This window comes from Chiloscyllium plagiosum, unplaced genomic scaffold (assembly GCF_037043375.1).
Source record: "Chiloscyllium plagiosum isolate Xiang-an unplaced genomic scaffold, Cpla_swu_hap1 HiC_scaffold_7, whole genome shotgun sequence".
NCBI lineage: Eukaryota > Metazoa > Chordata > Chondrichthyes > Orectolobiformes > Hemiscylliidae > Chiloscyllium > Chiloscyllium plagiosum.
The window spans coordinates 68,759,390-68,776,998 of record NW_028270145.1 but is presented as its reverse complement, the minus strand read 5'-3'; the positions used below and the strand labels follow the sequence as shown (position 1 = coordinate 68,776,998).

General features: G+C 41.4%; 1 protein-coding gene across 3 annotated transcripts in view; it reads left to right on the top strand.

Annotated features, from left to right (window-relative positions):
• The window catches only part of grb14 (growth factor receptor-bound protein 14), a 151,001-nt gene that overhangs the window by 115,731 nt on the left and 17,661 nt on the right, over nt 1-17,609 (top strand). For all 3 annotated transcript variants that reach the window (XM_043693894.2, XM_043693892.2, XM_087989100.1), the window contains exon 7: nt 3,904-3,999. In XM_043693894.2, the coding sequence (XP_043549829.1) occupies nt 3,904-3,999 (96 nt within the window). The remainder of the gene's footprint in view (nt 1-3,903; nt 4,000-17,609) is intronic.

Below are 17,609 nucleotides of genomic sequence, written 5' to 3'. Positions count from 1 at the left end.
CACAAGAGAAAGGTATGAAGGAAGCTAATTGGACTAAATACTGCTAAGTGCCCTGGACCTAATGGCTTGCATCCTGTAATATTAAAAGAAATAGCTACAGGGTGAGTATGAATGCATTGGTAGTAATCTTCCAAGAATCCTCAGATTCTGGAAAAGTTGCAAAAGTTTGAAAAATCTCACATTGAAAGAGGGAGAGAGATGAAAAATAGGCAAATAGTTAACTATCAACCAGGTGGTTTAACATCTTTGTCATTAGACGCTTATCGTACTTTGAGGTATATACTAACAGAGCATTTAGAAATACATAATTAAATCAAGAATAATAGGGTGGTTATGGTCGGGGATTTTAACTTCCCAAACATAGACTGGGACTGCCATAGTGTTAAGTGTTTACAAGAAAATTTTCTGACTCAATATGTGGATGTACCTACTAGAGAAGGTGTGAAACTTGACCTACTCTTGGGAAATAAGGCAGGGCAGGTGACTGAGGTGTCAGTGGGGAAGTACTTTGGGGCCAGCAACCATAATTCTATTAGATTTAAAATAGTGATGGAAAAGGATAAGCCAGATCTAAAAGTTGAAAGGCCAATTTTGATGGTATTAGGCAAGAACTTTCAAAAGCTGATTGGGGGCAAATGTTCGCAGTAAAGGGATGGCTGGAAAATGAGAAGCTTTCAGGAATTGGATAACCAGAATCCAGAGAAAGTATATTCCTGTTAGGGTGAAAGGAAAGGCTGGTAGGTATAGGGAATGCTGGATGACTAACGAAATTGAGGGTTTGGTTAAGAAAAAGAAGGAAGCATATGTCAGGTATAGATAGGATAGATCGACTGAATCCTTAGAGTATAAAGGCAGTAGGAGTATATTTAAGAGGGAAATCAGGAGGGCAAAAAGGGCACATGAGATAGCTTTGGCAAGTAGAATTAAGGAGAATCCAAAGGGATTTTACAATTCTGGTCTCCTTCCTATCAGAAAGATATTGTGAAACTTGAAAGGGTTCAGAAAAGATTTACAAGGATGTTGCCAGGGTTGGAGGACTTGAGATATAGGGAGAGGCTGAACAGGGTGGGGCTGCTTTCCTTGGCGCATCAGAGGCTGAGGGGTGACCTTATAGAGGTCTACAAAATTATGAGGGGCATGGATAGGAAAACAGACAAAGTCTTTTCGCCGGGGTGGGGGAGTCCAGAACTTGAGGGCATAGGTTTCGGGTGAGAGGGGAAAGATATAAAAGAGACCTTAGGGTTAAAGTTTTCACGCAGAGGGTCGTATGTGTATGGAATGAGCTGCCAGAGGAAGTGGTAGAGGCTGGTACAATTGTAACATTTAAAAGGCATTTGGATGGGTATATGGATAGCAAGGGTTTGGAGGGATATGGGCCGGGTGCTGGCAGGTGGGACTAGATTGGGTTGGGATATCTGGTCGGCATGGACGGGTTAGACCAAAGGGTCTGTTTCCGTGCTGTGCATCTCTTTGACTCTATTGCTCTACGTTAGGTCAACATGGTTTCGTGAAGAGGAAACCATGCCTGGGAAATTTATTAGAATTTTTTGAGGAAGTGATGAATAGAATGGAAAACCAGTAGCTGTAATGGGGCTGATTTTCTGCTGACCAAACCAGTCATTATTCTGGCCTTGATAGGCATTGCACATAAGGATCCTGAGGAAATTCTTGGGAAATTGAATTTTCCACTGGGCAATTGCATTATACCTGGAACCTTCTGAAACTTTATAAAATTTGGGGACTTAAGCTGTTTCCGATGAAATTATGTAAAATGATTACTCTGGAAAACTCCTGAATAACTGTTAAACTTAAATCATTTACAATCATGACCTTTAACCCCAGACTCTGACCTGATAGACTGTGGGAACTGATAACCCGTTTTCCTCACCTCTTGGAAGATTCATTCTCCCTGCCCATCTTTCTGGGACCTGTCACACGCTTGGGAGCCAACATATCTACCCTGATCTCCACAGGAGCACTCCACCACCACCCTTCCCCCAAACCCTCAAGCAACACTGGACAATCCCCCACTCCATCATCTGACCCAACCAGTCAACGGACCCAATTTGCTTCCCCACTTTTCTTACCTAGTATCAGACACAATCATCCATTTCCCTCTGCCTGTCAGACCAATTCGCTACTTCCCACACTGCTGAACCCAAATACCGGACCCGACACCTACTCTCCCCATCCTTAAACAGTGCTGATGTTTACAGTCCATCGTGACCCACCCTCAACACTTATCTGGCCCCTTGCCACCTGCTATCCTTCCAATTTGGCACCCAACCCCAATCCTGGCACCCTACTTACCTGGAACCTAACTCCTGTTTACTGACATCCTATCACTTGGCAGCCAACCCGTTCCCCCAGCTGTAACCTGACCTGGCACCTCAATACCCTAACCATCTGACAGTTCAATACTATGGATACTCTTTGTTGTTCTGCATTTCTGAGGGAGCCCTGGACAGAATCTCCTCCTAGAAATGAGAAGCTCGCTTCTTTCATAAAAAATGCTGGAATGGCAGTGTCCATGAGATTGGAACTCACTGTAAAATCAGGCCAATGTATTTGGATTTCCAAAAGGGATTTAATAAAATGTCAACTTCAAGCCACTAAATAAGAGCCCTATGCTGTGCGGAATATACTAGCCTGGATAGAGAATTTGCTAACAGAAAACAATTGTGAGAATGGAGGTACTTTCAGGTTGGCAACTTGTAACTTGTAGAGTGTCACAGGGATCGGTAATGGGAACACAGTTATTAACAATATATATTAATGACTTCAATGTAGGCAGTGACTAACACAGCCAAGTTTGTGAATTAGTTTAAAATAAGTTCGAAGGTGAGTGGTGAAAATTACACAAACTCTGCAGGGGGATATAAAAAGGTTAGGGGAGAGTCAGGGAAAAAACAGGGCAGATGGAAGATAATGTGAGGTTATGCACTTTGACAGGAAGAATACAGGAGCCGACTATTATTTAAATAGAGAAAGATTGCAGAAAGCTGTCACATATAGGGATTTTGATGTCCTTACACACAAATTGCTAATGTATAAGTTCGGCAGGTATACAGAAGGCAAATTGACTGTTGGTTTTTATATCTAAGTGCGTGGAGTATAAAAGTTGGAAAATCTTGCAAAAACTGCACAAAAGACTAGTCAGATCATACCTAGGCATTATGAACAGCTTGGTCCCCTTTATCTAAGCAAAGATACGTGGTATTAGTGGCTGTCCAGAGATAGTTCACTTACCCTTGATATGAAGGGATATTCTGATGTGGAGAGGTTGTGTAGTTTCAGCCTACTCTTTAGAATTTAGAAGAATGAGAGGAGATCTTATTAAAGCATGAAAGCTATTCAGAGGGCTTAAAGTGGTAGAAGTTGAAAAATTGTTTCCCCTTGTGAAGACGCGGGGGAATAATCTTGGGTAAGGGGTTGCCCATTTTCGGACAGAAATGAAGAGGAATTTCCTCTCTGAGGGTAATAAATCTGTGGAATTGTTTACTCCAGAGGGCTGTAGTGGCTGGGCATTTAAATATATTCAAGGCTGACAGAAACAGATTTTAATCAGTAAGATAATTAGGATTATGTGGAAAAGGCAGAAAAGTAGAGTTGAGGATTATCTGATCAGCCAATATGTCACTAAATGGATGTAAACACTTGATGGGCCAAATCACCTACTTCTGTTCAGATGTTTTATTGTTTATTCATCAATTTTCAAAGAATACTTTTATGCAGGAATTAAGAAATGATATGTTTAAGATATCTAAATAAATTTGAAGAAGATTGAAAGAAGTGTAGTCATTAGCAGGACTTAATTCAGGAGCGTATCAGTGATTTTAAAAGCAAAACTTCCAACAGGTGTTATCGCATGTATTCATTTTTAAATGCCATGTGGCCTTCTAGCTTCACAAATCAAGAGGTACCAGAGACTTGAAATTACTTTGTGCAGAAGATGAACAGAGTAAGATGTGTTGGGTGACAGTGATTCGACTTTTTAAGGTAAAAGTATTTATATTCTTATAAAAGTGTAAAAGATTGATGCATTTTTTAAAAAAAATATTCTTCTAAAACATATTAGTAAAATGATAAGAGGCAACAGCTTCTTTTGCTTTATTGTCTAGCAGTTCTGTGTGCATGCTTATATATTCATACTCATTACATTTGATGCATTGAATGCTCTCCGCTTGTTAAATATTGTTGGAATTCAAGGAAAACAAGCAGGAAACTGGAAAAACACAACAAGCCAGGCAGCATCGGGAGGTGGAGAAGTCAACCTGCATCTGCTTGGACGAAGAGACATTCCACTCCCAAGCAATCCGGATGTCCACCTATTTTGAACAACGTGCTTTTCCCCCCCCTCTGTCATCCAGACAGCCCTCTGCCACACCTCTGCCATTCCCTGCTCTACTGCTCTAAATCACCCCCCACACACAATAAAGACAGGGTCTCCCTTGCCCTCACCTACCACCCCACCAATCTCCGCATCCAACGTACCATCCTCAAACACTTGCACCAAATCCACCACCAAGAACATCTCCCCCTCCCCATTTCTCTCTGCCTTCCTCAAGGACTGTTCCCTTCAACAGCCTTGGTCCGTGTCACTCTCCCCACCAAACCCCACCCCTCCCCTGCAACTGTAAAAGATGAAAAACCTGCCAGCACACCACCCTTCCCTCCATCCAGTGCCCCAAACAGTCCTTGCAGGTAAGACAGAGTTTCACGTGCCTCTCTTCAAATCTAGTTTAGTGTATTAGGTGCTCCTGATGTAATCTTCTTTACATCGTTGAGACCAAATATAAACTCATGGCACATTTCACCAAGCGTTTCAGCCGAGCTCACAGGGGTCAAACTGACATCCCAGTCACCACCCATTCTCCTTCCGACTCCCTTTCTGACATGACCATCTTTGGCCTCCTCCATTGCCACAATGAACCAAACCACAGATTGGAGGAACAACACCTCATCGTCCGTCTGGGCAGCCTGCAGCCAGGAGGACTCAGCATTGAGTTCTCCAATTTCAAATAACCTCCCTTCCTTCCAGCTGCCAACTGGATTCATTCCTCACATTGACCAACCAGTCGTACCCTCTACCTGTGTTCACCTTTCCCTACTTCACCACCCCACCCCTCTCCCCCTTTATCTGCAGCTCCCCTTACACCTACCCCAAGTCCTGAAGAAGGGTTACACTCGAAATGTTGACTTCTGCACCTCCTGATGCTGCCTGGCTTGCTGTGTTCTTCCAGCCTCCTGCTTGTCTCCCTCCGCTTGTTAAATGTTGCTTGGCTAAATAGCAATTTGGTATGCAAGTTTGCCTAATTAATTTGAAGCATTTCAACAATTATAACATTGGTCATTAAGTGCACTTCAAATTTTTGGTAACTGATTATCAATGTATACATTTTCACTGTTTTATGTTTTACATTTTCTATTGTCTAGTGCATTTAATAAGCAGTTGAGCTGTTATATTCTCTTACGTGGGGTAGTGTGAGCAAGGTCTCAAATGCTGGCCTCAGTACTGGGGCAGTCATGGGGTAATATTAGCACAGCATTAAGTTGTGCTAAGCCAGCCATTTTGATTCTGAAAGACAGAATCAAATTTAAACTGATTGCCTGAATGCCACGCAGGTACTGGATTTCATTCATTGTGTATTTCAACTTATAGAATCCCTACAGTGTGCAAACAGACTCTTCAGCCCCACAAGTCCACACTGACCCCCTGAAGGGTATCCCATCCAAACCCAATCCCCATTGCTCCTTATTTACCCCTGACTAATGCACCTAACTTACATATCCCTGTACACTATGGGCAACTTAGCATGACAAATTCACTTAACCTGCACATCTATGGATCGTGGAGGAAACTGGAGCACCTGGAGGAAACCCACACAGACACTGTGCAGACTCCACACTGACAGTTGCCAGAGGCTGGAATCAAACCCGGGTCCTTGTGAGGTAGCAGTGCTAACCACTGAGCCACCATGCTGTCCTAAAGAGTAACCCACCCAAACCCATTTTCCTACCCTATTACTCTACATTGACCCCTGATTCATGCACCTAACCTACACATCCCTGATGGGCAATTTAGCATGGCCTGTTCACCTAATTATGATGAAGTGGTCTGTCCTTTTTTCATGCCAAAATAAAATGCAACAATCTAAGCAGCTGGTCAAAGATCAGTTTTACTTCTGTGATTTGCCTCCTTTAATAATGAGTGAAGTGTTTGTGAATGGCTTCTTAGATCTGTATTTTGGAGCAATATCTCTGCACCAAAGTCACTAAAGCGGCAGCTAAATTAAATGAATTAATTAAAGCACTGAAAAAAAGGAATAACCTTTTTGAAAGTATGAAATAATATGAAAACAGAAAATACTGGAATTATTCAGCAGTTTGGCTAAACTCTCAGGCATCGAATATGGTTTCTGTATCCCTTTTCAGGGATGTTGTCAGGATCTGCATGGATCTTCCACAACTTCCTGGTTTTATTTCAGATTTCCAGCTTAGTTTTGTTTTATTATATATAGCAACTCATTTTCAGTCTCCCTTATGTAATTACTTAGTTAAAAAAGACTAACACTAAAAAGAAAAGGCATCTTCTCTATTTAGCACTCTGAAGTTGCTGCATAATCCAGGTGCACAATCCTTTATCCGAAATGCTCAGGACCAGCTGGTTTTCGGAATTCAGGATATTGAATTTCAGAAAAAGTGACAGTTTGGTGAAATTTTAAAACATCTTACCGGAGGAGCAGACTCATTCAGTATAACGGGCCTTGAGAGAGAATTGAGGCCTGCCAGTGCTGGGCAACGACCCCCATGTTGCATTTGAGTGACCCGCATCGAGTGGGTATCAACTTGGGTTAACTGTTTGCACACCAAACAACATTGTTAATGTGAAAAAAACTTCACAAAAAAACCTTTTGGACTTTGGAGCTTTTCAAATTTTGAAATTTCGGATAAAGGATTGTCTACTTGTATTATATTTATAGTTTATACCTGCGTGGGTATAAAGTATATTCCTGCAGTGGCCACGATTTTGCTCAGAACTGGAAGAAATAAACTATTTCTTCATAACTAATTTCAGAATTGTTGACTAACAGCATACCGATAGTCACTTTTACCACAAAGTTCTTTGATGCCAACAGCCCACACCCCCACCCTGTTTCATTCCATCCTGGAATAAAACAAAGTACTGCTGAGGTTGAAGATCTGAAACAAAAGCAGAGATTTCTGGGAAAACTCTGCAGGTCTGGCAACAGCTGTGTAGATTTAGCATTTTGAGTTCAGTGACCCTTCTTCAAAACTGCTGGTTGCTTCTAGTTGACCTGCCGATATTCGGCATGATTCCCCTGTGAATGGTCAATTCCACAGATTTACTGCCCTCCAGAGAGGAAATTCCTCCTCCTCTCTCTCCTGAAATGGGCAATGCCTCACCCAAAGATTATTCCCAGAAACTTTCCACAAGGGAAAACAACCTCTCAGCTTCCACCACTTCAAGCCCGCTAAGAAACTTGCATGCTTCAATAAGATCTCCTCTCATTTTTTCCGTTTGATTTAGTCTGCCAGTCATTGGGACATACAGCCCACATAACATACATTATACTAGTACTGAGTCTCAGATAGTATTCTGTTATGTGTTGGATCACTATTTCCTTGGCTTGACGAAAGCATCCTGTTTTATAGAGAATACCACCATGAGTTTATTTCGTAGTGGCAGCAGGAGACAGCTCACTTGTTTTCAAATCTTTGAGACATCTTCCTCTCACTCAAGGTAGCCTTGGCACTGCTAATGGCTGCAAGTGGTTGACGTAAGCATTTCCAAGAGTTTTTGTAAAATAGTGCAAGTCATAATTTAATCAGTGTGTCCTTTACTATTCAGGGAAAGCTTTGATATGCACCATCTCTGCATCAAGCTAACACACTGAGCAAATTACTAGGCCCCTATTAATTGCCAGTAAGATTGGACTTGCAGCACATAGAACTGTAGGAATCCATATGCTTTCACTGGACATTTAAACATTGTATATAAACCAGTACTACACAGTCATTAGTGAGATAAATACCTCTACATTTTCAATAAAATTTATATCTCTGTGTTCAAGTCTTTCAATTGAAATACATGCCAGTCTGTCTGCTGTGGTCTGTCCTTTCCTTTTCATGTATTTGGTTACAGCATTAAATCTTATCAAGCACTAACAAAATTTCTAGAAGCAAAGAACAAGGTCATAGAATGTTCAATAGGCCATTTCGGAATGAGTTGCAGAGGAATTTCTTCAATCAGAATGAATCTTTGGGAATTCTCTGCCCCAGACGGCTATGAGAAAGTGAGGACTACGGATGCTAGAGATCAGAGTCAAAAAGTGTGGCGGGTGAAGATATTATGCCCGAAACGTTGACTCCTCTGCTCCTCTGATGCTGCCAGAACTGCCAGGCTGTTCCAGCACTGCACTTTCTTACCCAGAGGGCTATGGAAGTTTAGATATCAAGAGTGATAGATTTATACATTGTGTAGCAATAGAATGCTGAAGTAGAAGGTCAGCCATGATTTCATTTGAATGGCAAGGTGAGTTCAAAAGTTTGAATGGTCTGCTCGAACTCCTAGTTCTTTAATTCTAGTTTAACAATGATATGCGCCTGTTGTAATGTCTTTTCTGAGACTGGAGGAGGAAGCAAATGCTTTAGCGACGGTTGTTATGGCACGGGAATACCTTTTTGCTAATTTAAACCAGACACACAGCAAAGTTCACCTCACCTCATAATCTGCTGAAGTTTAATTGACAAAGAACTACCAAATCCCACTATTTAAAGAATTTAACAATTTATTCTTTAACTCCAAGAAAAAAAATTAAACAACAACTATCTACAATACAAACTCCTTTGTCTGACCAATTTATCTACCTCCCACTCTACAACACTATATTATCTGATAATCTCCCCCCAATTAAGTTAACAAAAAAAAAATCAATTTTCAAAACCAGCCAACTGTCTATCTTCCTCTGGATTTTTCAGGGTCTTTGCTTCGGTCTTCTGCTGTACAGACTTCATATGACAAGGTACCTTTCAGAGAGCAATTGTGTAGGCGGTCTGTGTTTGTTGGTGCTGTTTGCCACTCTGGCTAATTGTTCAAAATGTTAGACTTTTACACCCTAAAACATTGGATCGTCTCATTGGTTTGATGCTGTCAAAACAGTAAAATTCAAATTCAATTGGATTATTGTATCTTGGGGCATAATTTAAACATGATATGCCAAATTTGAATTTGATGTGTACCATAGCAACAGCTCAGCTATTTATTTCACAGCCAAATGTAACATTTTAAATATTTTTCCGCACACTCTGCTTGTTAAGTCCTTGCCAGCTTTCACTCTCAAAGGTACAGTACATGCATACAACTTCAAAACACTGTCACATACAGCTGTTTCCTCATCGATCCCTTGTCTGACTAGATATTGTCTGCTGAACTTCCAATTGCATATGAGAGAGTTCTGATCTACTTGTTCCTGGGCTTTTTTAAAAACTGAGTTTAGATCAGAGTGGTGCTGGAAAAGCACAACAGGTCAGGCAGCATCCGAGGAGCAGGAAAATAGATGTTTTGGGCAAAAGCCCTTCAGTTTTTAAAAAATCTGAGTCCAGTGTACCATTTGAACAATATTGTGCCATCTTTAAAAATAATTTGTGCACCTGGGCAAGCAGTGTCAGTCAAGAAGTGCCCAGCATAGGTGCTGACATTTGCTCTGGCCATGGTACCTCACACTTACTTAGATTTGTGCACTGCCACTGGTACTAATGCTTGCAACACATTCCTCACTCAATCTTACCATTTCTAAACCCTGACACCATTTACCCTACCTGTGCTCTGTGTTGCCTATTCATTCAGTCAGGACACCTGCATCAACTGTAATAGATGTACCATCCACTGCTGGCTAATGGATTGCGAAATACTTGGCTCATTGCCCCTTATGAGGACAGGATCCTGTGTTTGACCACCTTGAGCAGCGCTTAGACTAGTATCGGCGACTACTGTTGACTGTGCTGGAACCTCTGGGCAAACTCTATCTCCCTTAATTTGACTGAGGATTGCTGACAGCCATGACAAGCTTCCTGGCTTTTTGTCTGTGTTAAATAATTAGGCAAGACAGCATCATAGGAGCCTGGTATCACTGGCAAAGGGGGCAAAGCATCAAAAAACCATGACAATGTGAATATTTAGGTAGGCTTAGTAACTGAGAACTATGATCCTGAATAAGGAACTAGGAATGCAGTTCCATGATGCAGCACTGAGGTACGGGAGCACACTGTAACTATGACAATGCTGCTCCTTTAACAAGGTTATGCCATCCTTGAATTTTTTTTTCAGAGAGGTATTAAAAGCAGCAGTTTGGAAAAGTCTAGGTTTGAAGGGTTTTAGGGCCAATTACCGCTAACAGATACTGCCTCAGGCGACAGGCTTTCTAGTTTTTAAAAAAAAAAGTTTGTACAGTGAAAGGGGAGTTTCTAGTTCTCCCAGCTCAGCCTTTCTCTGGTTTGGTCTGGCTGTTGATTGAAAGTAGTCAGTCAGTTTTATGGCCGCTGGTCCAAGAAACAGCTACGTGGAAGAAGGTGCTCCATGTTGAATCTCTCTGCCATCTCTCTCTCTCCCCGTTAGCCCTTTGCTTTTAACTTTTGTGCAATGGGTGTTTATGGGGATTGTTGAAAGTATTTGAAACAGCATCATTAAGTTGGGCTAATCTGTTGGGTTTTCGGATAGGTTAAGTTATTTTATATTCTGTTCTCTTTGTATTTCATTCTGTAATCTTGTAAATAAATTCTGTTTTGTTTAAAACTAAGTGGTTTGACCAACTACATCTCTCCTGGAATATCCACCTTACACCTACTTAAAACAACTAGCAAAGTTAGGGTCTGGGCTACTTTCTTGAAATGTTTTAAGAGGGTTTCACCTGGCTCATAACATAAGTGAATTGGAGATATGCCTTGAGGGTGCTAAAAGCTGGTGAGTGCCAGATGCTAATGTCTGTGGACATGAAATATGTGTGGCTGGTTATTGATGGATCATTCTTGACACGTTGGTGCCCAGTTTCCAACATGAAAGTCATTCAGATCAAGCAGCAAGCTAATCTGCCAGGTACTTGTTCTGGTTTCCTTGTTGAGTTTACTTGACCTCTTGATTGTTTGTTGAGTTTGGTAAGTTGGGAACCTGAATATTAATGAGGTGAGTTGCACTTTTATGAAGCAGTAATCACTGTCACTTCACAACTCACCACTGCCTACTGAGAATCTTGTCATGCTGCTTGTGAAAAAAACGTAAAAGATGTTGTGAGACACTCCGAACATCAAGGTGGCCCTAACTGGACTTTTTGCTTAATTCTGCCAAATATCTTGCCATAGCTCACATTGCTCTGACTCTTATAAAATTCTGTCTTTTCTTTTAGTTTATAATTTAAAAATTGTAAATACTAACTTTGTACATGTCAAGAGTTTGTTTCTTCTGTTGCATAAGGTAATAGTGATGAAGGAGTTAATATTCATGTCACATGATGTCTCGCTGTTTTGGGTGGAGACAGTGAGTTTTGCACATAGTCATAGAGATGTACAGCATGGAAACAGACCCTTCAGTCCAACCCATCCATCTGACCAGTGATCCCAACCCAATCTAGTCCCACCTGCCAGAACCTGGCCCATTTCCCTCTAAGCCCTTCCTATTCAAATACCTATCCAAATGCCTCTTAAATGTTGCAATTGTACCAGCCTCCACCACTTCCTCTGGCAGCTCATTCCAAACATGTACCACCCTATCTGAAAAAATTGCCCCTTAGGTCTCTTTTATATCTTTCCCCTCTCACCCTAAACCTATGCCCTCGAGTTCTGGACTCCCCCATCCCAGGGAAAAGACTTTGTCTATTTATCCTATCCATGCCCCTCATAATTTTGTAAACCTCTATAAGGTCACCCTTCAGCCTCCGACGGTCCAGGGAAAACAGCCCAGCCTGTTCAAAAGGAGCAGATGTACAACTCCTGAGAATCCTTAATAAATGTGCCTAGCAAGTTAATGTAAACTGTAGCTATTTCTGTAATGCAGTAAACTACATCATTATTTAAAGCAAGTCTTTCTTCTGTTTATAATTTCCAGTGGCCTCTCATCTACCGTTGATTAGACTTGGATAGGCCCTAGACTCAGTGTAGACAAATGAAGATTGGTGGCTGTGAATTGCCCACAACAGAATGACACAATCTGGTGACATTTTATCTCAACATGATGCCAACAGTGGTACTGTGAAGATACAATGATATGACATCTTCGATGAGGCTGCTGGAGAGAACTATCTCCAAGCAGTCATGTAAGATCACATCACTTTCCAATAGGTCTCTAATTTACAAACACTAAAGCTTTGCAACAATTGTGATTCAATTGATTGTACTAGTGTTAAATCAGTAGATTGTCAAGTGTCAACTTGAACAACGAGGTGCTGTTACTTGATTGTGTGTTGACCATTGTTAGGACATTGTAGGATTCCCATACTAATTAAAAAGGAAATGAGGTAGGGAGTGGTGTTAGAGCAGAAGAGTACTGGGGTGTGGGATAGTAGTGATTTAGGGGTTGTGGTGGCAAAATGATGGGGGGGGAGGGCACCATCAGCAAGCCTCATAACCCTCCCCCCTCCCCATTACTGTTAACATCTCACACATAACCACCTTGAGTTGCTTCACTTCCTCACATTAGGTATTGCGTCTATTTGATTGCTGATTCCATATTGGCAAGTAAATGATTTGAATGCACATGTGTCAATTCCAGTAAACATTTCTGGATTGTACCTGAAGCACTGGTTTAAACCACTCTAATTGGGATCAGTAATACAAAGGCAAAAGACTACAAATACTAGAAGCCTGAAATAAGAACAGAAAATGCTGGAAAGACTCTGCAGGTCAGCCAGTCTCTGTGGAGAGAAATTGAATTGAACATTTCATGACTCGTGTTCTGATGAAGGCTTATTACCTGAAATATTAATTTTGTTTCTCTCTACAAATGCTGCTTAACTTGCTGAATATTTCCAATATTTTTGGTTAATGGTATGCTTCGGATGGGGGCTATGCTAGAGTTTTCTTGGTGTAGTATTTCCTTGATATTCACTTAGTATAAGCAGCATCATGAGAGCAAGCATAATATTCATTTTTATATAATTTATATTCTGTATGGCAATTGGTTTAGCTCAGTTGGCTGGATTGTTGGTTTGCAGAGCAGTGTGATGCCAACAGTGTGGGTTCAGTTCCCATCACTGGTTTGAGGTTACCATGAAGGACTCTCCTTTTCAACCTCTTCCCTTGCCTGAGGTCTGGTGGCCCTCAAATTAAATCAACACCAGTCACTTCTCTCTAATGAGGCAGCAGCTCCTATGGTCTGGTAAAACTATAGCGACACAACAGCATTCTGTACAAGCCTCATTAACTAACACCAGAAAGTGTAGAGCAAGGAATAAACATTTATTCTTCATCAAAACTATTTCAGATTAGAAAAGGGAAACATTGATTTCTTTTTTATTTATTATACTATGTGAGTGAATTTTTTCCCATAATTATTGCTCTGTGTCTTGAGCATCTGCTATGGATCAGATTTTTTTGCAGTGTCTCATTTAAAGCTAAATCTTTTCTTTCTCGTATTATTTAAGACCATAAGACATAGGAGCGGAAGTAAGGCCATTCGGCCCATCGAGTCCACTCCGCCATTCAATCATGGCTGATGGGTATTTCAACTCCACTTACCCGCATTCTCCCCGTAGCCCTTAATTCCTTGTGACATCAAGAATTTATCAATTTCTGCCTTGAAGACATTTAGCGTCCCAGCCTCCATTGCACTCTGTGGCAATGAATTCCACAGGCCCACCACTCTCTGGCTGAAGAAATGTCTCCGCATTTCTGTTCTGAATTTACTCCCTCTAATTCTAAGGCTGTGTCCACGCTCCTAGTCTCCTCGCCTAATGGAAACCATTTCTTAGCGTCCACCCTCTCCAAGCCATGTATTATCTTGTAAGTTTCTATTAGATCTCCCCTTAATCTTCTAAACTCCAATGAATACAATCCCAGGATCCTCAGCCGTTCCTCATATGTTAGACCTACCATTCCAGGGATCATCCGTGTGAATCTCCCCTGGACACGCTCCAGTGCCAGTATGTCCTTCCTGAGGTGTGGGGACCAAAACTGAACACAGTACTCCAAATGGGGCCTAACCAGAGCTTTATAAAGTCTCAGTAGCACAACAGTGCTTTTATATTCCAACCCTCTTGAGATAATTGACAACATTGCATTCGCTTTCTTAATATTTAATTATATTTATCATTGATAGGCTGGAGTTTGGTCCCTGTATGAACATTGCATTGGCTGTTACATCAGGGATTAGCTTGCCTGCTGATTCCATACACTTTGCAGTACTTTGATGCTGTGGAAAGCAATAATATCTTGCAAACAACGTGCGTCAGAGCATTTTGAATTATAGCCATTGCTGTCATTTTGTTGCAGACAGCCAGGTTCCACAAACAGTCATGACCGCATAACTTTGGTTTTATGGTGATGTTAGTTGAGAGATAAATATAGGCTTCAGGGCTTAGTTAGTTCAGTTGGCTGGAAGGCTGAGATCATACATGAATCATAGAATCCCTACAGTGCAGATAGAGGCCATTCAACCCATTGAGCCTGCATCGACCGTCTGGAGAGCATTCCACCTAGACCCAGTAACCCCACATTTACCATGGCTAACTCACTTAGCCTGACAACACCAGACTTGACAAAGCAATTTAGCATGGATAATCCACCTAACTCGCACATCTTTCACCTGTGGGAGGAAACTGGATCACCCGGCAGAAACCCACACAGATATAGGAAAAATGTGCAAACTCCACGCAGACAGTCGCCAGAGGCTGGAATCGAAATAGGGTCCCCCATGCTGTTAGGCTGTAGTGCTAACCACTGTGCCACTGTACTACGTGATGCAGTGTGATATCAACAATGTGGGTTGAATTTTGTACCTGCTGAGGTCACCATGAAGATTCCACCATCCTCGAGATGTGGTGTTCATCAGGTCTCACTCACCACTTGTCTCTCTTGACTGAGAGAGCACCCTTATGGCACTCTGGAACTATGGTGACTTTACAGCATACTTCAATATTGGTCGGTGCAGGAGGAAAGCTCCCTTGGTTCACGTTTAATAGCATATTAATGGGATACTGTAAGTCAACCTGAGAGGCAGCTGGATTTCTATTTAATGTCTAATTCAAAAACTCATTCAACACTCAATGTTGTAGTGAAGTGTTGACCTGCATTAAGTGCTCAAATAACTCGCAGGAAGAAGCATGGAAAATGGCCTGTTCCCATTTTGTCTTTCCTTTATTTCATAACAACAATGTGTACAGATTCAACACAGGAGGTCTCCTCTGTACCCGAGTATTTTAATGCTTTTAACCTTGTTGTTTAAATAAACTTTGATTATTTTTATTCTCAAATGTTCCCGCATCAAATGTTTAGAGCTTATGATATACATGGATTATGTGACTTAATTCCTGACATTTTATGTAAGATGTTCTTGCAGCATTCTTTTTAGCTGGAATTGTGTGTGTTATTCCTCTGTACTGATGTTATTTTTTTCTCCCTCCTATTCCCTTGTTACCGGTTAGCATTTATGTTATACTGTCATGAAATTTAAATGTGTATCCACAAATTTAGAAGAGGATATAAACCTAGTTATTATGTTTATCAAACCTACTAAAAGCATTCAGCAATGATATTTTATGTGTATGATGGACTCGTGCCAATTCGTGCCAATATTTGACTTGTGTAAATTGCACTTCTCATTTCAAAATGATGTGTCGGGGTTAAGGGCAATGAAAACAATGAGTCATTGTACTTTTGTTATTATACAATCCTGTTTGAATACACAAAAATGTTCTTAAGGCCAGAATCTCCAGTACCCTACTGCCAATTTGCCTCCACTCTCCATTCCCATCTCACAACCAAATAAGCACAAATGTTAATCCCTTCAGTCCCTTTCCAAAGAGGGATGATGTTAAGTGGTGCCTATGTCACATACTTGCCTTGCACTAGACTAAAATCATCAGGGCTCCAGATGCATTTTCCAGAGAGTATAACAAAGTGCATACCTGCATCATGTCCTATCAAGACTAGGGAATTGGGTTTGGCTAGCATTTGGAATCTTTTTTCTCCTAACGCAGGAGAACAATGACTGGGACAGACAGAATCTGATCACCAGGGAAAAAAAAAAACTCTTGGTAAAGATTTCACATTAGGATGGTGAAGGTGGTGTTTGGTATACTTTCCTTTACTGGTCAGAGTATTGAGTACAGGAGTTGGGAGTTTTGGCTGCACAGGGCATTGGTTAGGCCACTGTTGGAATATTGTGTGCAATTCTAGTGTCCGTCGTATTGGAAAGATGTTGTGAAACTTGAAAGGGTTCAGAAAAGATTTACAATGATGTTGCCAGAGTTGGAGGATTTGAGCTATAGGGAGAGGTTGAATAGGTTAGGTCTATTTTCCTTGGAGTGTCTGAGGCTGAGGAGTGACCTTATTGAGGTTTATAAAGTCATGAGGGGCATGGATAGGATAAATAGACAAAGTCTTTTCCCTGGGGTGGGGGAATCCAGAACTAGAGGGCATAGGTTTAGAGTGAAAGGGGAAAGACATAAAAGAGACCTAAGGGGCAACTTTTCCACACAGATGAGTATATGAATAGAAAGGGTTTGGAGAGATATGGGCCAGGTGCTGGCAGGTGGGACTAGATTGGGTAGGGATATCTGGTCGGCATGGACAAGTTGGACCGAAGGGTCTGTTTCTGTGCTGCACATCTCTATAACCATATGACTGTTTTACTCTGAGTATATTTCCTGAACTTTGTTTTACTATCATCACATTACATGCAAATTAGCCAAAATTGTTGTACATTTTCTGTTCCAATGTGTCTTCCAGTGCCTGCTAAAGTGCCCTCTGTGACAAGGAAATGTTGATGAATGATACATGAAGGAACCTCAGTGATGTAGCCTTTGTTGGCAATGAATATTTACAATTGTGTAATTGCGTAGTGTCTCCTGTGATCATGTGTAAGATTAGATTAGATTACTTACAGTGTGGAAACAGGCCCTTCGGCCCAACAAGTCCACACCGCCCCGCCGAAGCGCAACCCACCCATACCCCTACATTTACCCCTTACCTAACACTACGGACAATTTAGCATAGCCAATTCGCCTGACCTGCATATCTTTGGACCTTGGGAGGAAACCGGAGCACCCGGAGGAAACCCACGCAGACACGGGGAGAACATGCAAACTCCACACAGTCAGTCGCCTGAGGCGGGAATTGAACCCGGGTCTCTAGCGCTGTGAGGCAGCAGTGCTAACCACTGTGCCACCGTGCTGCCTGTGTTTGCAACATCGTGACTATGTGCCAGTGTTTGCCTACTTTGATTTGCACAATTCCATTAATCTTTTTACTTCTATTTAAAGGCTGCATTTGGCTTACTGTTCAATGGGTGGTAAAAATATGTTGACCCTTTGACATTCTTTGTAATATCACAATGAAAAGAGAAATCTGTATGTCAGAACTGGATTTAAAAATAAGTT